This window comes from Larus michahellis, chromosome Z (genome assembly GCF_964199755.1).
Source record: "Larus michahellis chromosome Z, bLarMic1.1, whole genome shotgun sequence".
NCBI lineage: Eukaryota > Metazoa > Chordata > Aves > Charadriiformes > Laridae > Larus > Larus michahellis.
The window spans coordinates 11,346,253-11,372,255 of NC_133930.1; the positions used below are offsets into that span (position 1 = coordinate 11,346,253).

The window sequence follows — 26,003 nt, forward strand, 5'->3', positions numbered from 1 at the left end:
CCGTGGCGGGGGACGAAGCTCCTCAGACCCACGCAGAGCGCAGGCAGGGTGGAACGAGACTGACCTGCCCCCACCGAGATCCCACCCCTCTCCCCCTGCACACCTTCCCTGCCCCTCCTCCCCGGGAGGGGTCTGGGAGAACTTCTGCCATAGGGCTGCTGCCTCCTGCTTTCGGTCCAGCTTCCACAGAGCCTGCACCAGGTAGGGAGCGGCAGCTGGGTCACCTGCAGGACAAGGGAGGTTGAGGGGTTCAGCTCCAGGTCCCCAGCACTGGCTGCGGGGTGTTGCAAAAGAAGCTCAGGAACCAGGTGGGGAGAGGTGGTGTAATGGGGAGGAGACCATCCTGGCTGTGCCACAGGCTCTAATTAAGCCTGGGGCTGGCAGCCAAGGCGGATGGCATCATCCCTGCGGCGCAGCCAGACACGCCTCTGTTTGGGTTGGGGTTTTCCCTGCAGGCAGGTCTGCACCCCCTGCCGAAGGGAGGGAGGGAGCCGCCATCAGGGCTGGGACCAGCAGGTCTGGCAGATGCTGGCCAAGCTCACAACCTTACGCTGGACAGGGAAGGTCATCCCCAGGAGCAGCACTGGCCATGCCTTGGCTGGCTCAGGACATGTACGGCTCCCCGCTCCTCTCCCCCATGTCTGGACTGCCAGACAGGGACACGCCACTTCCTAGGACAAAGCAAGACCCCAGATGCTCTGTTCCGGGAAAGCAGGCCCTCTCTGTGAGAGAGCTGTCTGTAGCAGGCTGCTATCTGGGCAGGAAGAAGAGAAACTTCCAAGGTGTCTCAGGGCAGGGTTCTGACAGACTCCTCTGACAACAGTTTTGGTCTGCTTCTCCAGGGCAGCGAGCTGACCACGCCACAGAGAAGCATCTCAGGTACATAATATTGCTAGTAGCCCTGCTGTAGTCCTTGACATCCAAATAAGCGTGATCTAAGCAGCAAAGACCTTGCAGCAAAGCAGCACAGGACAAACTTGTGGAAATCCTCTGTTCCTCACCAAAATGAGCCTTTTACCTGGCGAGATCTGCAAGCTGTGCTGGAAATCCAACAAGGCCTCCGTGTGCTTCCCCAGCTCCAGGAACTGCGTACCTCTCCCAATGAGGGAGAGCAATCTGATCTTCTGGAGCACCTCCACTTCTGGCAGGAGATTCTCTGGCACGGAAAGACACATGGACCTGAAGACAGCATCCTCCAGACATCCCTCCCTCCTGCCGGCAGGCTCAGTTAGGTTAGCAGTCAGGACAGGCCAAACATTTACTTGGGCTGCTCATCTTCTAGCTCCCCAAACCCCCAGTGGCAGAGCTCAACCTCTCCGCCAGGCTGGGAGAGGCTGGGAGGCGGCAGAGGATGACAATGAAGAACACCAAGAGCTTGCTACGTTACATAGCTGTGGTGAGCAGTGACCTCAGCAGCAGCCTGGCCCATCTGCACAACCGGTACAGATCTCTTCCCTGTAATCTGGATTTGAGAAGCTTCCTGGCTCACAACCCATTTCACTGTCACCTAGACAGCGGGCAAGGAGACAGAGCTGAGGCCAAACCCAGCTCCAACCAAACCAGCCTGTCCCTTCAGAGGCTCTGGCATGGCGCAGAGCTCAGCACGCTGGGACAAGCGGTGCCAGAGGTGATGCTGGGCCCAGCATCTTGTTCCTGTCCCGGCACTGCCAAGCACACAGATCCCGACCCGGCCCAGCGCTGTGCAGCGTCCTACCTGCAGTACCACAGATCTGGACTCGCAAGAGATCACCAAGGCACCTGCTGAACTGCATTATGGCCTCCTTGCTCTCACCCAGCGTGGCCCATGCCCAGCCTTGGTGCAGGTATCCAGCTGCTCTCCAGGCAAGGCAGCACAGACTCTCCTTCTGCTGGGACAGCCCTGTCCCTGGCAGTAGGCATTCCGGCTGCTGCAGCCTCTCCTCCACTCGTAACATCCGTGGGATCAGGTCAGTTGTCCGGCTGATGACCTCCTCGCACAGCGTTATAGCATCGTGGTGCCCCCCAGCCTGCTCCAAGGCAGATGCTGCTTCCAGGAACACTTCAGGGATCCTGGGCAGAGGTGAGTCACCATCTAGGGGCACCTGGGGAGCAAGAGCGGTGGCAGCACATGATGCAGAACTGCAGAGCACCCAGCCAAGCAGAATGACCCCATGCTTGCTGGGAACCCAGAGCTGCTGCCCAGCAAAGCTCAGACCCGCTCCCACAAACATCGACGCCTGTTGGAGGGTGCAGAAGCTGTGGAGCACTAACAGCTCAGCAGAGTCTAGGTTGCAAATCCCTACTTTTGAGGTAAAGGACATCCAAAACCAGGCCGACAGCTGCTCCCCACAGGGAAGGGGAAGCTGTTTCTCTGAACAGCAATGCCAAGTGTCTCTGGTGTGAATCCGAAGGCAGACATGACACAGGTCAGGGGTGCCAACCCCCCTCCTTGTTTCCTTCACATCTAAGTAGACACTGAAACCTGGAGTCCAGGGGTGACACCTAGGCCCAGGCCTTGCAATGGGGATCCAAACCTCATCTACCAAGCCACCAAGGGACGTCTTCACCACAACACCTACCTGCTGCTGCGGCCCCTCCTGAAGCAGAGCCAGAAAATCCAGGTAATGTTCTACTGCATCAGCCACCCTGCAATGCGGACAGAACATGTGGTGGAAGGAGCAGGGGGACTCCAAGAAGTGCCAACAGCCAGGTGGAACCTGGATCACTAGCCCACAGGCTCTCCCTGCACTGCATTTGCTCTGGTCATGATACCCATGACTTGAGCAGACCTGCAACAGCCATACTGAACTGAACAATTTCCAGGAGCATAGAGAAAAATGCAGAGCTCAAACAAGCAGCATGTTGCAAGCAGACCAGAGGTGCTGTTACCTCCCGTCCTGGAGACACCGCTGTGCCAGCAGGTACTTCACTTCAGAGGGGTGGTGGTGGCGAAGGAGAGAAGCTAGTATTGGTGTGTGGACAAGGAGCTCTGTTCGGATTAGGAAATGTGGACTAGGGGAAGCAGCTGCTGGAGGGTTTTTTTGTAGAGCCTGTGAAATAGGAATAGAAAGTATGGTCAACACAACGCTAGTCAAGTCCTGAGCAGCTGCTCACTTGCCACTTCTGGCATCTGGAGATGCACCCCAACGAGCAGAAGCACTGCACTTCATACGCACAGCTACACTGTCTCAGTAGAGCACAGCTGCTTCCAGGAAGAGCAACCAGGATCACACGGGGACAGGCAGACTTCTGATCTCCACGTGGCATCAGAAAGTGTGCAAGATCACCCATATCACCTCAGGTTTTCAGTTCCAGGTGCTGTGAGCTGCCTGGAACACCATCTCCCATTGCAGCTGCAGACCTAGTTAGACCAGATCTTAGGCCGTTTGTAATGAGAGAGATCCCTCTCCACAGGTGTGTTTGTATCTTAGGGATTTCAAACAACTGAAGAGCTAACTCTGTGTCTACTGCTGTGATCTGCTCCTCCCAGGCAGACCAAGGTTGCTACGACTAATGCACACCTCACCACAGCCACAATCTTTATTACATACTTTATTAAGAGACTGATAGTTTCTGACACTGGAGTGTAACCTCCCAAGCCACCAAGAACATGAACTGGGACCCAAAGGTCCTGCTACATCCAACAGCTAGGTGCTGAGCAAGAATTTTGGACCTCACTGGGGTCCTTCCTGGCCACTGCTGAAGGTTGCACCTTGGCTGGATCCCTGGTCTACTCTAGGGACTCTGCCAGGGCCAAAGAGCCCCCCAGAGGGCAGAAGTCTACTTGAAGCTCTGCACAGGCTCTGCTGGGCAAAAATCAACCCAGAACTACAGGAAGCAGACAAACCTCATACAGCAGAGCCAGGGCCTGCAGCTCCGCGTCAGTCTCCCCCAGCTCGTGGTACACTGCTGCCACGTGGGACAGGGCAGGAAGGCATTGGAAGTCCACCTGGAGGGCCCGTTTCAGGTGCTGAAGGGCTGTCTGAGGCTTGCCCTAGTTAGATGGGAAAAGGTGCATGTTGCAAGGACATCTTGCTGACATCTTTACTGTTCGGTGGGATCCAGACCCCTGCTCCACTTCCCCAGCAATCCCCACTAAGCAAGGGCAGCACTTTAGCCAAAGGCAGGCTTCCTCAGGCTGGTTTTTGAGCTTCTCTCTGCAGCAACCCTTTGCACTCAGACAAAAATCCCTGCCTGGATTTTGCAGCTGCCCAAGGAGGCTGGGACGAAACATCAACCTCAAGGGCTCAAGACCTCGCCTTGCCACAGCAGCCTAGGCCACACAGAGGCAGCGTGGACATCACCCTGAACCTCCCTGCCCCGCTCTCAGCTGCGTTTTGCCTCTCCCCACTGACAGGGAAGAGGCACGGACATTACCATTCGCTGAGCACAGCAACCGAGGCAGGTGTAGATCTGGGACAGGACCATCTTGGAGCAGAATCCTCCCGCAGCCTCCTGAAGGAGTGAGAGAGCGGTGGGGAAGTTCCCAGCCTCCAGCTCCTGCATCCCTAGGACAGATCCAGCATCTCAGCTCTGCAGCTCTCCTCCCCTGGTTCCAAAACAAGCCTTTTCTTCCCAGCGCCACTGGGACCTGACTACTACACTACGCACCCAGCAATGCACAGCAGGATGGTGCCAAGTTGCCATCTTTTGTTTGATGGTGTTGCAAGAGAACAAGCCAATTGATGGAAACATCTAGCAGAAATAATAGCAGCTTCCAAGCCCAGATACCAAGGTGCCCGCCTTGGCCCAGAACAAGGGAGGAGGTAGGTGCTGGGCAGGCCCACCTACGCATTCATCCACAGCAACCGTGGCGCAGATGGGGAAGCACACACAGAATCTCAGAAAAACTTTCCAGCATGACGCTTTGGGATATTAATTCATTATTATTTATTGCAAATATAGTATTTGCCTTTCTTTCAATCCTTATTTCAAGCCCTGAGGCCCATTTCATGTGCCTACATCACATTCACATCTGCCACCTCCCCGATGGAAGTGATATTGCCACCCTAGAGGCTTTTGAGAGGTCTGTGGAGCTCCTGCCCTCCCTCCTTGTAGGAAGTCCCCACGTCAGCCTGAGCACAGCTCCTGCCCCTGGAGCTGCTGGGGATTGTCAAGACGGTGAGCGAGGAAAAACCACAAGCAGGACAGAATGCAGCAGTCACATGAGATCAATCACCTGCTATGACACCAGGCTAAAAAGCTGCACAACAGCTTTGTGTGGCTCCTGCAGCACCATAATCTGACAGGAACAATGTGCTTGCAACAAGGCAGGTGCCAGAAGACAGAGAGAAGAAAGGAAAATCCTCATAAGTACCCTGTCAGCCTTCTGCTTTATACAAGATCACTGCGGGGCTCAGACACCTATCTAAAGCCACAGGCAGGCAGAGGAACCCTGTTACAGTGGAGAGAAAGGCTTAGCTGGGGAAAAAGTAGAGAGGCTCTTTGAACACCGAATGGCAAAGTTGAGACCCAGAGGCTCAGCCCAGGCCCTCTTCCAAACAAGCAGCCCAGAAAACCCCAAGGGCAGGTTTGCTTGGGAAGAGCAACCAGGATAAGGGCTGGGAGAGAGGGTCCTGGGACAGGACAGCCGTGGGAGGCTGTGCTGGCATGACTACCTCCTCCACACAAACCTTGCAGGAAGGCTGCTGCAGTGCACAGGATCTCTTTCAAGTCCTTGGCACTTTGTACAAGGGGCAGGGAGGCCTCCTCAGCAGGTACTTGCCATGCCTTCAGCAGGGAGAGGAGTTCATTCTCCCCCTCGCTGCAGCGAGCTCTTCCTGAGTCCTGTGAATACACAGAGGAAAGAGCAGGGAATGATAAATCGAAGCAGGAAACACCGATCCCAGAGCACGAGGAAACAGAGGTCCCACCAAACCCTTTGACAGTGTTCTCCATGCTGGGGAGCAATGTCCTACCACCCCATCACTTCAGCTACAACTCTCTCACTGCAGTGATTCCTGCCTGGCTCAGGGCAGCACCTCCCCATCTCAGAGTGAGGTCAAGGGGCTCCTGACAAAGCAGACCTAAATGCTGTCAGAGGGCATTCAACAAGGTGTGACCCCTCAGCAGCCTCACAATCAGCAGGAAAGACTCCTCTGCATCCCACTGCTCGCAGCTTGCTCCTTACAGAGGCTGCAAGTCCACCTACAGCCCCCCTCCAGCCTGCCCAAGTCTCCTGTCTCGCACCTTGAGGTCCAGGGCCTTGACAGGGAGGGGATATTCTGGAAGTCATTATTAATGCACTCAGGGCCATTATGCTATGCTGGGACGCCAGGGAGAGGATTACTCATGCTGACTGGGCAGCACTGATGGGTTCAGGTCTCCAAATGCCACAGCAACATTTTTCAGAGTGGGCTTTATGACAAACACAGTATTTATGCCAGCTCTGCCTCCTTTAGCAAACCCACAGGTATTTGTATTTCCACAGATACTCTGGTGCAGGTAACCGCCTGCATCCGCCCATGCCCAGGTACCTCAGCTTTGCTCAGGAGCCTGAAGAGGCCAGCAGTACTTCCCAGACGGCGGGCTGCCAGCCACCACGCTGCTTGCAGGGCCCCCAGTCGGTGCAAAGGTGCCTGCAGATCCTCCACAGTTACCTCCTGCAGCACCTTCTGCCACAGCTCCTCAGTGCTAAGATCCTGCCCACATGCCCCACAAGCCTCCAGAACTGAAAAAAACCAAACCAAAAACAAATAAACAAAAAAAACCACTCCAGCCATGAGACAACAGGTTGGTGCCCTGTAACAGACACCCTCCCAAGAAGGAGAGCCTCAAGCAAGCTTGTGCTTCTCGTAGTGAGGGTAGGAACGGGGTTACAGGGATGGCTGGGCATGCAAACAAAGCTCTTGGACAGTGGAGTTAACAGCGGCACGCTCAGAAGACAACACACAGTTCAGAACTATGACTCCAGCTCTGCTGAGGTCTCCTGAGGTCACATGCCCCAGGACAAGCACGTGCCAACAGTGCAGAGCCCCTTCTGACCTGCAGCCTATTTTAGTGAGTTTTCTTTGAAGCCAGCACACCATAATTAAAGAAAACACTCATTTTCTAACGTCACTAAAACTTCACTAGAGACTTGGCACCTTACACCTTGAAAACTCTCATTTCCCTTAAAACCTCTGGCCCATCCCTGCAGGCAGCAGCAGGCAGGCAGCTGCACACTGTCTCTAGCCGCAAGCCATGGCCCACCTCCTGCCCTTCCCAGCAGAGCCAGGCTTCCCTACTCACAGCCCCCATCTCCAGCCACTCACCACACATCTCCAAAGCAGAGAACAATCTCCTCACCCCAAGGAGCCCCGGTACAGAAAACTATCTCCTTACCCCTGAGGAGGCCCTGGCATATTCCTTCTGCTGCTTCTTTGATGGCAGAATCAGATGCTCCCATAGTAAAAAGCAAGGAGTTGTAGAGGACAGTAAGCTCCAAAGGCAGGGCAGGGAGGGCAGCTGGCAGCCCTGTGATCACAGACAACCCAACAAGAAATTGAGCTGGTTAGGAAAAACACAACAACCATCCATGCTAAGATGTCACCACCTGGTTTTGTGACAGTAGAAGCGTCCTGGAAAGTATTTTTTTTTGTTGTTGTTGTGGTGATATTTAACAGCTTGGGAACTGCAGCACCTAGAGAGACATCAAGTACCGACACTGCTTTAGACATGCATTCCCCAGCTATCGAGATGCTGCAGTCCTCCAGGACTGAGACCTTTCAGCTCTCCCGAAAGAGTATCAGTAGCCTACCCTCTTCCAATACACATCCACCCTTTTGCACTGGTTTCCCACGATGTGTCTCTCTCTCGCATCAGGCTTCCTGTATACCACAGTCGTGGCAGGGACCCCCTTCCCCAGCTTCCCAGGACAAAGTTTGCCCCATTTTTTCCAGAAACACCAAAGCTCTGCCCACATCTCCCAGCAAGAAGATTAAATAGAGGTTGCGGCTGGGCGTTAATCCCTTTGCAGGCCCAGTTCAGCTCGTTTCACTTGCTCTCCCTTCAGAAGTTTGTTTCCAGCACGGGGGTACCGGAGATACAGTCCGGTTAACAGGAGTCCGCGGGAACCGGTGCTTCCGCGCCCACAAGCTTCAGGAAGGAGGGTAAAATCTAGGCACAGTGCAGGCCGGCCCCAGCCGACCCGGCCGCCACTCACCCCGCATCTTCAGGAGCAGCTTCCCGAAGGCCCCTCTCTGTTGCCGCACCTCCCGCGCCGCCGCTCCGCCGGGCCCCGAGAACCGCGCTGCCTGCAAGGGAGACACTCACCCGCCGGCCCGGCGACGGGACCGGCCCGCCCTACGGCCAGCGGGCAGGCTGCGGCCTAGCCCCAGCCGGCGGTGTTCCCATGGCAACCGGCACTGGAGGCAGCGCGGCCCCGGGCAAGGCAGCCCCAGGGCTCAGGGAACGGGAAGGAAGGGGAGAGGAGACGCGTCGCACCCGCCAGCGGTAGACCAGGGCCCGGCTCTCGGCAGCCCAGGCCCGCAGGCAGCCCGGCTCCGGGTGCGACCCGCGCCGCCGCTTCATGGCCGCCCGCCCGCCAGCGCCGCTCTCCTCTTCTCCCGCCTTCCCGCTGATTGGCCAGCGCCCGTCGCGCCGCCGCCACAATTGGCGGGCCGGGCTGCTAAGTACCAGCGGTCTCCACGGCAACAGCCAACCGTGGTGAGAAGGGGCGGGGCGAACGCCTTCCCGCCAAAACGGCAGTGGCCGAAAGGACCCAAACCTCAGCGCCTCGCGAAGCCGCCTGGGGAACGCGGGATGGGGGGAGGCGCCGGGACCGGGAGGTCCCGTCTGCCCGCGGCCCGCACGGGGGTCGCGAAGGAAGAGACGACCACTGCCCCGCCTTCCACCGCATGGCTTTATTTATTTGCAGACATCAGTTCCACATCCGCCCGGAGCCCCGCGCCACACCCTCGGACGGCAAATCTCCCCCACCACCGATTAATTAAGTCATTTAATTAACGAAGCAACCCCTACCCACACGCCAGGTACAGCGGGTAGGGGGTGACCCAGCGCTGCAAAAGCGGGCTGGAGGCAGGGCACCGGCCCCAAGGACCGCGGCAGTCCAGAGGCGAAGCTGTCGGGTGAATGAGTGTTGCCAACTTGCCTGTTTTGGGTTTTTTTTGAAAGAAAAAAAGGCTCTACTTCCTACTCAAGCATCACTTCCACCTTCCTGGTGTGGCTGCTGAATGGGAATGAAAGCGTTAACAGCCAGATATGTAGCGATACCCAGGAAAGCGTAGCACCGCGCTGCACGCAGAGCTCCCGTATTGCTTTCCAGAACTGGGTCCATCCCCTTTTTTTTTATCCCGAATAGGGTACTGAGGCACAGAAAGGTTAATAACAAAAAAAACCCCAAACAACAAAACAACAGTCTTGCTCCAAGCCACGCGGCGAGTCAGGTCGGAGCTCAGGGGCGAGGGCAGCGCTCCCCAGCCCTGCTGCTTCCCCAGGGGAAGGGGAAACAGGCGCACCGAGAACGTGACTCTGCCTCCCTCAGCGTGAAGTGTTGGGGGAAGAACAGAAGGAGATGGGATGGAGGCATGGGGGTGGGAAGGGAGGCAGATGGAGCCCTGGCCTCCCCGCAGAAGTGTCACCCCTTGGGACAGCCACGCAGCCCCAGGGATCGGGCCTGGAGATGCTCCCAACAGCCACAACCCTTCGCAGTGGTGGTGGCTTTTGGTCACTAGACACAATTCCACCCCTGCCCTGCACCAGAACCATGGGACATGCCATCCCACTGCCATCCTGGGCCAGGGAAGTTTCCCAGAGGAGCTGCCCTGCGCCCAGAGGGACATGGTGCTGGGCAGGAGCCCTGCCAAGGAGCGCATGCACAACGCTTCCAAAAGCCCAATGAGCAGCAGCTTTGTGGAGCGCAGGATGGAGCCCACCAAGGATGACACGTCCACTCTCACGCTCAGCCAAGAGACACGGGGACCAGAAACAAACCACTTGGAATAACTGCTCCAGGAGAGAATCCAGCAGGCTCCAGTGACAACCTCAGTGGGGGGACACAGGGCAGAGCTGGCTCCCCAGGACACCAAGTTTCCCAAAAAGCCTTAGTTTGGACCAGCAGGAACCTTCCTCTGGGCACTCCTTGGGGTTTTAAATCAGCAGACACAGCCACGTCTGCTCTAGCATCAGCAGCACGCTTCCAAGACCACCAGGCCTCGGACAACATTAACTCTGTTATCCCCAGCACACTCAGGAGAATGGCAGCCAAACATTAGCTTGAGGGCAGCTGGGGAAGGCTGTCAAAGACTAAAAAAAGTCAATGAAAGAAAGCAAGAGCATCTCCAGCCCTTGAAAAACTCGTCTTCTTGAATCTGAATTCTTTGGTGTAGTAGTAGCCAGTCTGCCTTGACTGAGCAGCCAGCACTCCTTGGCATCTCTGCAGTGACAAGAACGTACCTGCAGCTTTGTTACTGCAAGTTTTGTCTAGTCCCCGGTGAGACAAGTGTGCGTGGTTTCATGCCCCAGCCTCCAGGGGCCGTGAGCCTACAGCCCCAGCAAGAAGGCAGAGGAGTGATACGGAGGGATGAGGAGAGGATGCCCATGCACCATCTGAGTGCTCTAACCACGAACAATGGGCACGAGAAGGCTCAGCAGCACGACGGTAGCCATGGAACTAGGGCCTGGGTGGCAGCTGCAGGGACGTCAGAGGCCAGTTCTACAGCATTAGCAACCATAAGGATTTCTGTCTGCCAGCACAAACAGAGTCAGGTAGTAAGATCCTGATGAGGGTACAACAAAACCTAGTTGGTTTAGCAACATGTGTTACCTAGATTAACCTCACGTTAAATGGAAATTCAGTGGGTAGCTGCTATCTCCACTCCTGTCCTCCTCTCCACAGCGATGCTCACCCATCAGTATGGCTCCCTCAGCACCGAGAACCATCTGGCCACCAAGAAGTCACAGTACACAGCAAATAATCCGTTTTTAAGGGTGGGACTGCTTAAGGCCATCTAATTGCGGGCTGATGCATTCCTGCCCCCTCCAGCTTCCCCTTCTGGATGCCGCTACCCCTCAGCCTTGCACTAGCACTGGTGTGCCTGCAACCGGGTGGCAAGCAGCCCAGGGAGTCACACCAGCTACAAATCTGGTTGTGTCAGGTGAAATTAAGCAGGACAGGCCCAGAGGGCAGAGGAGATGTGAGGCTGAGGCGGGAGAGCACAGCCAGCACGTCAGGAGGTGGCCAGGCAACGGAAACGCAAAATTAGAGCAGTTTAAGCCTCCCTAGAATTGCACCCTAACACCTGAGCAAGCATTTTGCAGGGGTAAAACAGAAAACTAAACCTGCTCTCAAGAGCCATTTTCCACCTTGGATGGGCACTTGGGCATAACAGCAAAAACTGAAATGATGAGAGAAGTGATGAGACACTTTCCCCAGGACAGGGGAGAGAACGAGCCTGGAGTTATGCTAGCTGTCTGCAGTGAGGAACTCAAACAGAGGCAATTATGGTGCATGAGTTAAACAAACAAATGGGACCAGAACAAAAATCAAAGCAAGAATCCCAGGCAAGCAGCCCTCATCTCTTTCCAGAGGGCAAAGGTTTCATAGCACCAAGTAATGCCACACAGTGGTTCAGGGCAGTAAGGAATCCCCAGCTCCCACTGAAACAGCAGGGGGAATTTAGCTGGGATGTGGCCAGGCACCATGGGTGCTGTCTACCTCTGCCCATTAAGAAATACAATGTCTCCTGACTGTGAGCAATCAAAGGGGGTTTGGGGTAGCTCATTTGTGGCACAAACTCCCACAGAGAACACCAAGGTCAAGAGGGAGATAGGCACCAAATGTGGGATTGCAGATGCCATCGGCCGCAGTTTCTGGGGTCCCTTCAAAGTGGCATAACCCTCAGGCGCATACACAGATACCAGTGGGTTAAGCCACCTCCCAGAAGAGTTGTCGCCTGCTCAGGGCATTCAAGCAGCTGTTACTAGGCACCAGAGCTCACACCAATGCCACTCCTGCAGTTGGGATAGCTAGTCCAGACTCCCCATTCCTCCTGACCAAACGCAGTATGGGGATGCACCAGTGCTCTGTCACTACATCCTGCTGCATCTTAACCGTTCACAATTAACAGCTGGCATGCAGCGGGACCTTCTCAGGAAGAGACTGAGAGCTTCAGCTGCTACAGCCCAGCCTACGGGGACACTGACAGGATTAGGCCACGAGTGGAGAGTTTCTTGGTCATGGACACAGTTCTCCCTACTACCATCCCCCCAACAAACTAAGCTGGTTTCAGGCTGGACGAGGCAGCCCAGCCTGCTCCCTTTTGCAGGGGGGCCCTTTGTAGGGGTGAGGAGGACCAGGAAAACAGGAGTGAGTGTAGGGCAGGAGGGGCCTCACTACACAGCAGCCAACTGACTTTACAGAGGAGCAGCTGCCACTGAGACCCCAGGAACCATCTGCATGTGTAACCACGTGCACTTTGATTCCAGCGTTTAAAACTGAGCACAAAGACAAGTGGTGGCTGCAAGACCTTCCCTCTCCTCTCTCCTCCCTTCCCTCCCCTCCTCAGCAGGCCCTTTCCCGTTAGTCACTGTCTCTGCACGGGCAAGGGGACACCTCGCTGGCCACTGAAGCTGACCAGCTGCATAGTGGGGACAGTTGTCAGGAAAGTAGCAGCAAGATCCCCAGTTGGTGTTTCTCCAGAGGAGTACTTCAGGACTCTTGAGTCTTGGGCTCCTGCAGCAGAGTTCTCCTGCCACCGACAGAAGCCCAGCAAGAGCTCTGACCTCCACTGCTGAGAAACACCACTGCAGTGAGTGGGGAACAGTTGGCTCCGGTCCTTTCGTGCAGTGCTGAGGCAGGGAGCTGGGGATAATCCCTGACTGCTGTCGGCAGGCACTCGTTGCTGGTGGCTCGTGTATCCCTCCTGGCCCCAGGGAGGCAAGGAGACAACCACAGCCTCAGCCAGCGAGCAGGTCAGGTTCCCCACATCTCCAACGCTACCTGAGCTGAAGGTGGCTGAACCAGGTGCTGACAGCACAGTCCACACGCATCACCAGGGAGATCCCCAGCAGGAGGCAGATGCTGCTCACCACGAAGCCCAGCGACTCAAAGAGAAACCTGCAGGCACAACAGACGCAGTCAGGATATCCCAGTCAGCGTGCCTGCAAAGACAGGCTGCTGCCCCACTCCCAGCACACTGACTTTCCTGACAGTGAGAGGCTGGCAGCACCCCAGATCCTAAAACCTGAATTATATTCACACCCCAGCAGCTGCTGCCTGCAACCTGGAAGCCAAGCATGCCACTGTTCAGAGGCTGTTCAGGACAACACCCAGGTGGGATTTTGAATGCCTCAGAGGCCAAGGCCACCCCACACTCCTACTAGCCCAAAGGTTTGCTTAGTTTAGAACTTCTGGGTTTACCATTTCTGGTCTGGTATCCCCACCTTTGGCTCTGCCCTGGATATTCTTAGCTTCCAGGTGGGCTCTGTGTGTCCTTCGAAAATCAAGATAAGGAGAAATTTCTAGGCTCTAGCTCAAATCTAGCTTCTGAATTTGGAGCACAAATTAGTTAAGGACAGTCCTACAGCCTCTGCTAGGTAAGATGTCAGAAGACCAATCACAGAGTCTCTTCTAATATTACTGTCCATGAACTCCAGTCAAGATGTCAGGGATATGAGCCCTAACCCAGCATCAGAGCAACTCCTGGGACTTACTTTGGGGCAAAGACCTTCCAGACCATGAGGTGCCTCCTGAGGATCATAGCTGCACAAACACAGGCCAGAAGCTGTGGGGGAGATCAGGAAAAACAAGTTACAAATGATTCTGGAGAGACCTCCTGGGCACTAGGTTCACATCTGAAGGTGGTACTAGAGGAGGGGTAAAGGCTTCAAACTGGAAAAGGATAGATTTAGATTAGACAACAGGAAGAAATTCTTTACTGTGAGGGTGGTGAGACACTGGAACAGGTTGCCCAGAGAAGCTGTGGATGCCCCATCTCTGGAGGTGTTCAAGATGAGGTTAGATGGGGCTTTGAGCAACCTGGCCTACTGGGAGGTGTCCCTGCCCATGGCAGGGGGCTGGAACTAGATGATCTTTAAGGTGCCTTCCAGCCTAAACCATTCTATGATTCTACAGTTCTACTAAACTGCATACACCTGAGAGCTGGTACAGCACTCACCAGAAATAAGCATGCCAAAGAGGATTCCCTTCCATCATGCCCTCAAGTCAGGAAACACAAGCAGCTTGGGGTACAGGTGGGCCCTCCTGGGGCCAGGCTGGGAGAGCACAAGGGAGGGCTCACACTGTGGCTACCCTGACCTAATACTTCACTGAGAGGGGCAACTCCACTCTCCTGATGCAGGGCCTGTCCCCTCCGTTGCACTGTCTCTGGTCTGACCACACAGGAGAATGATTTCAAGGGCTATAAACCCCAGAAAACTATTCACTTCTTTTATGGGATTAGATTTCTGGTGTTTAGCTCCTACACCACCACAGCACAGGACCAGATGAAAACCAGAGATGGTGCAAAATAGAAAGGCATGGTCAGGAAGAGTGGGAGCAGGATTAGACCCCTGCAGCTTCTGAACAGACATTCCCATTCTGGGCAGATGGGTATGAAAAGCAGCCTAATCCGTACTGTGCCTTCCGTGCTGGAGCCCTTCCCAAGCACAGAGCAAATGGACCAAGAAGAGGACCTGTGCAGCTCCTCTTTCACCAGCAACCAGATATATCACCGCTGGGCCTGTCTGTGCCCTGGCTGACCCCTTTCTCTCATCAGAGTGCACCAAGGTTCTCAGAGGACACCAGTTTCCTCTTAGACAGCCTTCCCCCAGCCTCTGCCCGTACCTGTGTCCCAAGGACAAAGAGGTACTTCAGCCCCAGCTGCAGCAGAGCAGCAGAGAACTTCTCCGGGGACTCCCGCAGCCTCATCTCCATCATGTGCTCCTCCACCTCCTGCAGGTCCTCCCGGGGCTCCTTCTTGGGCTTCCTCTTCTGCGAGCTGGGCATCTCACACACAAAGGGCCAAAGCAGGAGCAGAGGGCAGCCGACTACCTCAAGGATAAAGGCACATGAAGTTACTGGAGCCCAGGAGGTGAGGAGCAGTCTAGGCTCTGCCATCATGCCCTGGACGTGCAGGAAGCATATACCCCAGCTCCAGTTTGCTGGTCAGGCACAACTGCATGGAAGCTGCAGGCCACGGGCAGCTCTGGGGCCCCAGAAGGGGACAGTGAGGACGCTGCTGTTCAGCTGGTGCTGGAGCCTTCATCGCCTCGTGCTCAGCCTGCAGGCCTCCGGACAAGGCAAAGCAGTGAGTCATGTCTGCTCAGGCTCAACAGCCCAGGAAGAAACTGATTTACCTGCAAAGAGGATATGGGAGGCAAAGGTGTTGGCGCCCACTAGGACAGCAGGCAGGAGGTTCGTGCTGTGGTCAAGGTGGAAGCCCACAAAGGCTGCATTCCAGTGGATGGCCGGGAAGATGGGCTGGTGGCCTGTGGAATAGAAGAACTGGGAAGCAGCAAGGAGCCAGGAGATGACTGCGTACCAGGGCACCGAAAAAGGCTCTGAGAGACAAAAAAATTAAAGAAAGAGAGAGAGAGAGATCATCATTGAGGAATAAGACAGATCCATGGTCAAAAAAAAAAGCCTATTGACTTTTCTTCCAGGTTCCCTCTCCACTCTCTTTCTTTTGAGACACAGAAACCAGTCAGGCTCCCACTACAGATTCCCTCTGCTGCCTGTCCTGCTACTGGACTTTGTCAGCAGCAGTGGGGCTTGGTGGCTCCTCACACCATGGGAAGAAAGAATGAGTGTAGAGCCCCCTTCCCTAACACAAGGAGCTCCTCCTCACCCAATGTTAGAACACTGCTGCACACATCTCTCTCCTACTAGAGGATTTAAGCAGCTCTAAAAAAACTAGGAGGATTCCCTGAGGATCAGTGCACCACCATTCCCCAAGACCAGGGACTGGGCCCTGCTTGTCCCACTGGAAGTAAGACAAGGCTGCTGCAGATATGGCCCAGGTTGCATATCCAGAGGATGCTCTACTGAGCCCAGACTCACCAGCATCTCCAGCAAGGCCTCTGGCACGCATGTGGATGTGCAGCAGCACGAAGGCCTCCAGGAAGAGGAGAACAAAGGCGAGACTCAGCCGCTCACTGTGCAGAAGCATCAAGAGGAAGCCCAGCAGGGTGAGTGCTATGACCAGGGCTGCTGAGTACACACTGCCCAGCCCGTACGCTGCAACGGTGGCCTTGCAGCTGCCCCGCTCCAGGCGGCTCTTCTGAGACTCCTGCATCCTCTTGTAGATCTGAGGGATGACGTGGAGGAAGTCAACTTCAGAGCTGGGAACCCCCAGGTAGGGAGTGACGATGGATCCTGCCGACTCCCGTGTGTCCTTTGCGAACACTGTCATGGGGTTGCATAGAAGGAGCAGCAGCCCCATGGATGCTAGTCCGTATACAGCCCATGGAAAGGCAACAACTGCCACCTGCACCAGCTCCTGCAGCTTGCCGAGAGAGTCGTCAGCACTGGAGGCAACGGCCCAGTAGCAGGCAATGCAGAGGACTACCAGTGGGAAACCCCAGCGCACAAAGAGCACAAGGGGGTCTGAGCTGTTCAGGTTGCCGTAGTGTCGCAGCCAGCTCCGTACTGCGTAGACCAGCCCAGCCAGCAAAGCCACACAAAGGAGGTAGAAGAGGTTCTTGGCCCGTGTGTTTCTCAGGCTGGCAAGGGGGGAGAGGAAAAGAGAGGGCCGGCACTGAGGGATTTCTTCACGGCACTGGTGGAAGAAACCGGAGAGGCGCACGCAGATGAGGAGCATGGCCACAAGGCACAGCAGGTACCAGATCTCTCTTCTGTAAGAAGAAAAGCCAAGGAGCTGCTGCTTGGGGCCTTCTGGCACAGTCAGGCGACCGTCCCAGTGGAGCTTCCCTACCAGCAACAACACCAGTGAGGCCAGCAGGAACGGGGCCACCCGGGCCTCAGCCACCACAAAGCTATCAGAGAACATAGCTCCACAGCGGAAGAGCAGAATGCTCATGGGGAAGGCCAGCCCCAGCCACGCTCGCAGCCTCTGCCTCAGACTAACGCTGGCCAAGGGTGGCTGACTGCCCACCAAACGGGTTCGCTTGGGATGCCGGCCCCACCAGTGCCAGAAAAAACCCAGCTGAGAAGCTGCGGCTGCCCATGATGACACCAGAAGGAGATCCAGCCCCTCCTGGGTGAACACACGGGCCAGCCCGAGCAGAACAGCCACCATAAGGCCCCAAAGCAGAGGATACAGGAGGCAGCTGCGATAGAAAGAGTCCGACGCTGCGGCCAACTCTGAGGCCACATAGCAGAGCAAGCAGGAAGCAGCAATGAGGATGCAGCCCCCCACCATACGCAGGGGATGGAACCGGGCCCAGGACTGGGTGCACACAGCCCGTGCCTCCCGCAGGTAGAGCTGGAAGCGACCGATGAGGCTTCCCAGTCTGGACTCCAGCTCTGGAGGCAACAGCATCGCTCCCTGCACCTGGGACAAGAGCTGAGTGTGCTCCTCCACGGCGCTGGAGAAGAGCTCCTGCAGGCGCTGGAGCTGCTCTGCTGGCAGGTCCTGAGCCACCAGCGAGTATGAGTGCAGGAAGCGGTCCACCTATGGGAGAGGGGACACAGGGTCAGACAGCAGCACTGGGACCACTGGGAATGGGGTTCACTGCCTCACACAGTCCCTTCAAAATGGAAACAGCCCCAGTCTGCCAACCCCTGCCAGACAGACCAGCTACATCAGCCAGGGCTGGTCACCCAAATGCAGGATGTGACTGGCAGGAAACACAATCCCTCTGCCAAAGCGACATCCCTCTCAAGTGACATACCTATCCCGACAGCCACAGTGACTCCTCTGAGTTCTTCACCTGCAGGTGCACCTCTGGTAGTGTTGGGCATCACTAAGGGCTTTTATGCAGGGACTTTGGTAACAATAAGGTAAACTTCCCCCAGAACTTCGAGTCATTACTAGCTATTAATCTGCACCTGACGTTAAATTGACATTGCTTGTCTGAGGACAGACATCAAATTAAAGAGCTTATAGTGGATCACATCAAACCGCTCCCTCTTCTTCAATCCAGGCACGTTAACCCACTGTACCATAGGCTAAGGAGAGCTTAGGAAGACAGGAACAGAGGCAGCTATGATGCCAAAGTCATAAAAAGAGTTTCATAAGGGCATTACCAGTGCAGAACAGCCGTACAAACATCCAGCTGCTCAGCAGCATAGATCTGCTCAAGCCCCAAAAGACACCAATACCTTAGCATGCCTTCCAGCTGCCTCAGAGCACTGGCAGAATCAGCCTGTTCCTGCCCATGAATGGCAAATATAGGCACCAGCTCTCTCGCAGGCCAGCACGACCTCCCTGGTATGCAAAACCTTCTTCAAAACCAACATGATCTCAGCCAGACACCTCCTCAGACAAATGAGTGCAAATATTTAAACAGGCAGGACTGAATAACGCTAATCCCTAACAGATGATGATCGATATGCTCAGTGCCTAATGGACAGTAACGTACACTATCATCTTCAAATGACAAAGCACTCTGGTGCTCTATAAATACAGAGCAGAGAGGCTGAATATTTCTGTCTTCCCATCACTGATCATATCCTCTCCAGCTCCTCACTGACTTGCACCACTGCTGTACAACTGGCATACCGAGGAGCTGCGTGGGGGCTGGAGGAGTTATTCTTGTGTTCCTAGCAATCCAGGGGTCCCTCAGAGGCAGGCTGGCACTAAGCTGAGACACACAACTTGCGATGCATGCAGCAAATCTGCTTCTGTAGCATGCCCAGAGCCGCAACAGAGGGCCCTCATGTCCTCCAAAGAGGCTTTGGCTTACCCTGGTATATGGGCTGCTCCATTGCCTGCGCTTCTTTTATACCTGGTATAATCGCTCTCATTGAAATTTTGACATTCAGCTCTTGGGGTTCTGTATTTTGTTGTGCTTGGTGTAAACTGTTCCTTCTCTATCCCACTTTACTGTCACGTGTTACACGGTGTTTCTTTTATTTACCCCTTCACTACGGTTCTCCTTCTACCATTTCCTTCTAGCTTTTTAGCTAACATTTTCTCCTTCAAAACTGAAGCACCATCAAAACATCCATTTGTACACTTGAACCTCTGTTAAGGAGACTTACCCCTAGTCGTCTTGAGGAACCAGCCTCCCCAGTTACCAAATCCACCTCTGAACGCCTGGGACCAACCCTTATCCTGAAGTGAATGCCACCTTCCCAGCTATTATTTTCCACACCACAGCACTCACCACCAAGCACCAAAGAGGAATCTCCCACTTCTCTTTTGAGAAAACAGTGCTGCCTTTTACTGGAGCAAACACTGCAAGGAGTCTTCAAAATAAGTTCCCCATGAAGACACCACCATGTCACCGCCCCACCTCCACCAAACAGAAGAATTTTCTGCTTAAAAATCTCTTCCTCCTTCTCTCTAGTTCAATGGGGAGGCCTACCACAGGCCATACCTGTTTGGCGTTGATATGATAGACCGAGAGCTGTTGCAAGGCTGCAGACACAGCGTCGCCATCCCCAGAGAACAGCTCAGCCATCACCTCACCGATGTTACTGTAGGGGATGGGCACACCCAGCAGCAGGGCCACGGTGGGCACCAGGTTCACCTGGGGAACGGCCTCAGGCTCCTGGAGAGACAGGGGAGGAATCAGAAATTCAGATAGAACACAGCAACACGTCTTTTCACTCGGGCTAGAGGATGGTGGGGAAGACATCCCTATTCAGAGGGGAATCTGGGGAAGCCAGGAGTGGGAAAACACAGGGGAAGGCAGAAGCACAGCTCAGCTCTCCCTGAGCACCCTGCGGAGGGAAGGATGCCTGCCAGGAGCTGCAGGTCCTTGGGTCTGGCCCTGGCTGTCTAACAGCTCACCCAGCCCCACTCAAAACCTCTTCACAGCTGGAGGGGCTTCAACATGGGTCCCACACACTTCAGTCACCTGCATCCTGTGTCAGCCTTTCCACTCTTCTCTCGGGAAAGGTGACAGACTCCTCACCCCTCTCAATCTAAAAAATCCCAATCGAACCATTACTTTCTGTAACCCCAGGATGCAGTTTTCAGCATGGACACCACCTAAGACAGCGACAACTAAGGATCAGCTTCTTCTCACCTCTGGAGGGCCAGTGCCAAAGAGGGGTGTTTTGCTGTACACAAACAGCGCTGCATTCACTTCCTTCTCACTGTCACCACCATGGTCCCCGGTCTCTGTCATGCCATGGTCCCCAGCCACCAGAAGAAGAGTGTCATTCCCCAGGTGATCCACCAAGGACCTGTCACCGGGATAAGAAAGGTCAAACCCTACCTGGGCAGGGGCCCAAACAGCTCAGGTGGGAGAGGACATATCCCCACCAAGCCTGTCTGCACCACAGGTTGAAGCCCACAAAAGCATCTGAGCAAAACTTAAGTGCTAATACAGAGCTGTAACAACTGAGCCAGGGACCAAGGCAACGGATGCTTTAAAACCAAACTGAAAATTCAGAGCCCCGAGACAGTGTGGACTGATCTTGCTCAGGTCCCCGGTGAACGATGGCTGATTCCAGATCACGACAAGTGCCTTCAGGGATCTTGATAAAACACAATTCAGAAGGAATGTTCTCAACAGGAACACATTTCAGGCTGCTCCTAGTTGGTACTCATCTATTGCATCACGTTGTGTGAGCAATCTCCTACTTTTAAGGAAAAAAAGAGGGGATTCGTCCCTGAAGGATACAGTAAATACAACACAATATACACTGCACTCTCAGATGCAGCAGGGCAAGTTGCTCCTTCCAGCAGCAAAAATTAAAGCAGTCCTACGAGTCAAAAGCCACAGCATTTTGGGCTGAGGCAGGTCTGCGCGATCAGGGTTTCTGGATCCCATTCTACCCCCTGACACAAAGGTGCAACTCATGGGCCTGTGCAGTAAATGCAACATTCCCTAGCCAGAGTTCTCCAAGTGCTTCTTAAACATTAGCTAAACCTCAGGGTGACAATCTCCATTTTAAAGATAGAGAAAGTGAGGCTCAGCTGTACTCCAGCTGCATCATCACCTGACAGTTTGGTTGAGAACCACTGCTCCAAGACCTGAAGACAACCTTACCTTGGGCCAATCCCAAGCACAAATACAGGCTGGGCAGAGAATGGCTTGAGAGCAGCCCTGAGGAGAAAGACTTGGGGGTGTTGGTGCATGAGAAGCTCAACATGAGCAGGCAATGTGCACTCACAGCCCAGAAAGCCAACCGCATCCTGGGCTGCATCAAAAGCAGCGCGGCCAGCAGGGCGAGGGAGGTGATTCTGCCCCTCTGCTCCGCTCTGGTGAGACCCCACCTGCAGTACTGTGTCCAGCTCTTGCGGCTCCCAACATAAGAAGGACATGGACCTGTTGGAGCAAGCCCAGAGGAGGGCCACGAAGTTGATCCAAGGGCTGGAGCACCTCTGCTATGAGGACAGGCTGAGAGAGTTGGTGTTGTTCAGTCTGGAGAAGAGAAGGCTCCAGGGAGACCTTACAGCCCCTTCCAGTACCTAAAGGGGGCCTACAGGAGAGATGGGGAGGGACTCTATATCAGGGCGCGCAGTGGCAGGACGAGGGGTAATGATTTTAAACTGAAAGAGGGTAGATTTAGATTAGATATTAGGAAGAAATTCTTTACTCAGAGGGTAGTGAGACACTGGCCCAGGTTGCCCAGAGAAGTTGTGGATGCCCCATCCCTGGAGGTGTTGAAGGCCAGGCTGGATGGAGCGTTGAGCAACCTGGTCTAGTGGAAGTTGCCCTTGTCCATGGCAAGGGCGTTGGAACTAGATGATCATTAAGGCCCTTCCAACTTAAACCATTCTATGATTCTGTGAAACCAAATCTCTTGTGAACATGTGTCTACGCAACTGAGACTGCCTCATGGCTGGGGTTTCAGCTGCTGCTGGCCAAAGCAGTTCTCACGTTAGCAGGTACCGTAACCGTCCCCTGTTGCCCTCTGCCTCTGTAAATTCCCTGGAAAGACCCCCCCCATCCTGGCCAAAGGAAGAAGTCAGTGGACAACCCCCCACCGCCACACTAATCACCTGAGCATATCGTTCATCTGGGTGAGCTTCTTAGCCATTTCAGGATGGTCAGGTCCATGTTTGTGCCCACAGTGGTCCACGCCGAGGAAGTGAGCAATCAGCATGTCCCAATCACCACTGTCCACTGCAGAGCAAGAGCAGTCTTATCACACACTAGCCTGGGATCCTCCTGCCAGAGGAAGGAGGAAGGTTGCCTCTGGAAGCTGCTCTTTCTTTCCCTCTTGCCATCATCACTCCCAGCTCTCAAGCAGATCAATGCAGGTTTTAACAAATGCACGCTCCTGGTCTGTGGGTGCCTGGGTGCAATGTTGCGGGGAGTTCAACGCCCAGCAAGCGCCCCAGTATCCATAGGTTTTGTCCACCATCCCTCAGGAGCGGAATAGCCCAATGTCACCTTGAAATACCCTTAACTCAAACTGCCACAAACTGAGATAAAGAAAATGAGGATGGTCAGGAAAATGAGAACCCAGAACTCCAGCCCTTCCACGGAGATACTTCAGGTCAGACTCATCAACGTGCCCCTCTGCATACCACCCATGACATGGGCCCAGCACACCAATGCTGTCCCTAGCTGAAAGTTACCCCAGCCTCTCCCTTCTGCTTCAGGGCCTCAACACATGAAGAACAACATATTTGGAGTTAAACGATGAACTGCAACTCTCCCACAAGGACTTCCCCATGAAAGGACAGTGCACCCTTGATTCACTTAGATTCCCATCAGATAAAGCAAATAGCATTCCCCTCGGTCCCAGGATCTCAGGGAGGAGTCTGAAATCACCTAAAATTCACAAACCAATCTCACACTTCACCTGCTTCCCAACACTAGGAGCCACCAATGCCCTGCTGCGCGCAGTGCTATGCCGCAGCCTCCCAGCGGGTAGCTGCACTGTTGTGTATATCCCATACCACTGTGCGCCTGCCCGGGCAGCCAAGCGTCAAAGTTAAGCTGCTCCTCCTGTTCCCTCCTGGCAATGTATTTCTAAGACAGGCGTAGAAGTCTAACATTGTCCCACCAAGCTGCACTCTCTCCCAAATGGAGGAAAGGTATTTACAGAAACAGTTTATGGGCCCCAAAGGCTGGCTTATCTGTAGAAAACCAGCTAGAGCACTGTAATCCTCAGGTAGTAGTGTGTGACTGCCCAGCACCACTCCATAAGAGAAAAAAATCTTCAGTCCTACCTAAACTTGCAGTAGCACCCCCAGAGAATGTAAAAGGTTATCCAGGCCTTGGGGAAAGAGCTGCTTACCAGTTGGGTAGAGATGCTGCAGGATCCCATTGTCCACGGTGTGAAGATCCTTCACATTAAAAGAAGGGAAGAAATACGAGCGGAAAAACTTCTTCGGGAAGAGTCCTTCCCACGTGTCATCACCCATGAAGACCACTCTCCTTCCTGAGTCAGCAAAAAAGGAATTAATGAGAGCAGGGAGCCCACCTCAGCCATGCTGTTACCCACACTAGTGCAAAGAGCATGGGCAGATCCAGGTCAGGATGTGGTGCACCAGCTCGTCTCCAACCCATACTCAAAAGCGACTTAAAATTAAAATGACCATGTGGCTGCAAATGAGTTTGAATATGGGCAGTGACCATCCCTGTTTCTAAGCCTAAAAGTGGCCCCCACTTCAAATCTACCTGCACAACCTCACGACTTATCATTGACCTCTGACACGTCACCCCAGCAGAAAGACCTGTGGGCTGAGCAGGCCAGGGAGCAGGCAGGTACCCACCCACACTACCGCAGCACTTTGCAAGGCGCAACACCAAGCTGACAAACCTTCACCCAAGGACCACAACCCCACTTGTGTAAAACACAAGGTGGTAGATGGCTGCTGACAGGGGTTGAGTACAAGCCGTGCAACGTCAGCTTCAGCTTTAAACACAACAGTGGTGGCGTTTCACATGCAGAAAAGGGAAGACAGCCATGCTTCCCACTGCCCTTGCTCTGCCTGCTCTGCCTGCCATCAGTCAGCCCTCTCTGCTTCCACAGAACCTCTCCAGCCTGGGAACAGTTCCGAGGCTTCTGCTCTGTCCCAGGTTCTACCATCATTTTTCACCTTGGATGATTTACTGCATTTGCCCACCTTGCTTACACACAGGGGGAGCAGACAACCCCATCATGTTGCCGCATCCTATGCACTGGTATTTGTGCCACTCTGAGCCCTGAAGAAAATCTTTCTGGCTAACACAAGACTGCATCCCGTCGCCTTCTCCCTACTCCATCATCCCACCCTAAAAAGGCAGTTACAACTGCACTAAGCACACCCCAGCAGCACCGAACTACACAGAAAATGTGACGAGGTTGCTGCCCAACAGCCGCAGGCAGCTGCTGCCTGAGTGGCAACTCCACAGCATGCCTGGCACCGGCTCCTCCCTCCTCACGCATCTCACCTGAACACAAACATGACATGACTGACTGCCCTTGGTTTTGTACGGCCATTCCTGGTGGTGACCTTGTGACTGTCACCATCACAGCCACTTTCACCTGCTTTCTTCTCATCTTTGAAGGTGAGGAAGATGAAGCCATGGTCCCAGCTACTTCTTATTCACAGTACAAGGTAGAGACACCCTGCTTTCATGAAAGTTCTGCCTGACACAACTATCATCTGAGTACGGCAAAAGAATTAGCTGACAGAGTAGAGGTATTGTAAGCAGTTCCCTTCCCAGGAAGAGAAGAAAAAAGGCCCATGTGAGAGCTAACCAGTCGTTTCCACATGCCCCGTCCCAGTGGGACACTGCCCTCGCCCACCTACCGTTCTGCACCAGCTGCGCCAGCAGGTTGTCCTCCTGGATCGCATAGGTGGCAAAGTTGCTGCCCACATCGATGAAAGTGGGCAGTGAGCCAGTGGTGAGGCCCTTGATGCGCTGCATGGTGGCTGTGGGGGGATCAGCTCGGAAGCGGTAGAGGCGGGCATGGCGGGGCTGGGAGGTTGTGAGGTGGTGCAGGAAACTCAGCTTGTTCTCGTAGGGCAGCGGTCTGGCCTTGGCTGGGTTAAAGCGGGCAAACTCAAACCGGAGGGCATCGATGATGACAAGCACGGCCTTGGAAAAGCGCTGGGGTGCCCAACAGGAGCCCGGCGGGAGGCTCTGCCTCTCCCAGGCTGGTGGCACGAGCGGGTCTGAGCAGGAACTGCTGCTGGCAAGCTCAATCCGGGTGAGCAGGAAACCGCTCATGAAGAGCCCGATACCAGCAAAAAAGAGGAAGCAGACCCAGGCCAGGAAGAGCAGCACTGGCCACCGCTGCATCCTAGGGGGAAGCACAGGCAGGCTCAGACCCCCGGCGGCTCCACCTGGCACAGATGTGTGTCCCCCCGGCCAGCACCCCCCCCTGCCCTGCGCCCCGACACCCCTCACACCTGCCCGGCTCCCCTCACAGCCCCTCGCCCCGGCCCCCCCGACACCCCCAGCCGCCCCGCGGCCTCCTCACGCCCCCCCTCCCCCGACCCTTCTGCCCCCTCAGCAACCCCATCCCGTCGCACCACCCCCAGCCCCTCTCGGACCTTCCCGGCCCCTCCCGACGCTCCCCGGGCCCTCTCGCCGCTCCCCGGGCCCTCTCGGATGCCCCCGGTCCCACCTGCGGCCGCCGCGGCCCCGCCGCCCCCGCCGGAAGCGCCGCGCCCGGCGCCGGCCGCCCAAGAGCGGCCCCGCGGGGAGCGGCGGGGGGCGACAGCGCCCCCTGGCGGCCCGGAGCCGCCGTGCACTCTGGGAACTCCGGGAGCGGCAACCCGAGCACCCCCAGCTCGACGGGGACGCCGCTTTAATTAATTCATTAATCGCCAGAGGCGTCCCCCCCTCCCTTCCCACTACAGAGCACCCTCCGCTGCGCACCGCAGCGGCAGCTACCGGGAGAGCGAGGGGACCATGATGGAGAGTTGCTGTGCCCGGTAAGGGATCCCCCCACGAAAGAGATTTCCCCCCGCCCCAGGAGAGAGACCATCCCCCAGGAAAAGGGTTCCCCCTCGGGAGAAGAATTCCCCAGCTTCTCTTGCGGATCATTGCGTGTCTGC

At 55.1% G+C, this 26,003-nt stretch overlaps 1 protein-coding gene across 1 annotated transcript; it reads right to left on the bottom strand.

Annotated features, from left to right (window-relative positions):
* Positions 1–103: 103 nt before the first annotated feature.
* On the bottom strand, positions 104–25,588 carry PIGO (phosphatidylinositol glycan anchor biosynthesis class O). Its single transcript, XM_074568981.1, has 16 exons — positions 25,497–25,588; positions 24,750–25,243; positions 23,249–23,392; positions 22,002–22,125; positions 20,077–20,236; positions 19,423–19,596; positions 15,980–17,552; positions 15,277–15,480; positions 14,765–14,967; positions 13,633–13,703; positions 12,920–13,036; positions 2,869–3,029; positions 2,559–2,625; positions 1,715–2,081; positions 1,019–1,156; positions 104–224 (listed from the first exon to the last, which is right to left on the bottom strand). Exons 2-12 carry the CDS (start codon positions 25,240–25,242, stop codon positions 2,978–2,980), a joined length of 3,315 nt encoding a protein of 1,104 aa, XP_074425082.1. The 5' UTR covers position 25,243; positions 25,497–25,588; the 3' UTR covers positions 104–224; positions 1,019–1,156; positions 1,715–2,081; positions 2,559–2,625; positions 2,869–2,977.
* Between the last annotated feature and the right edge of the window lie 415 nt (positions 25,589–26,003).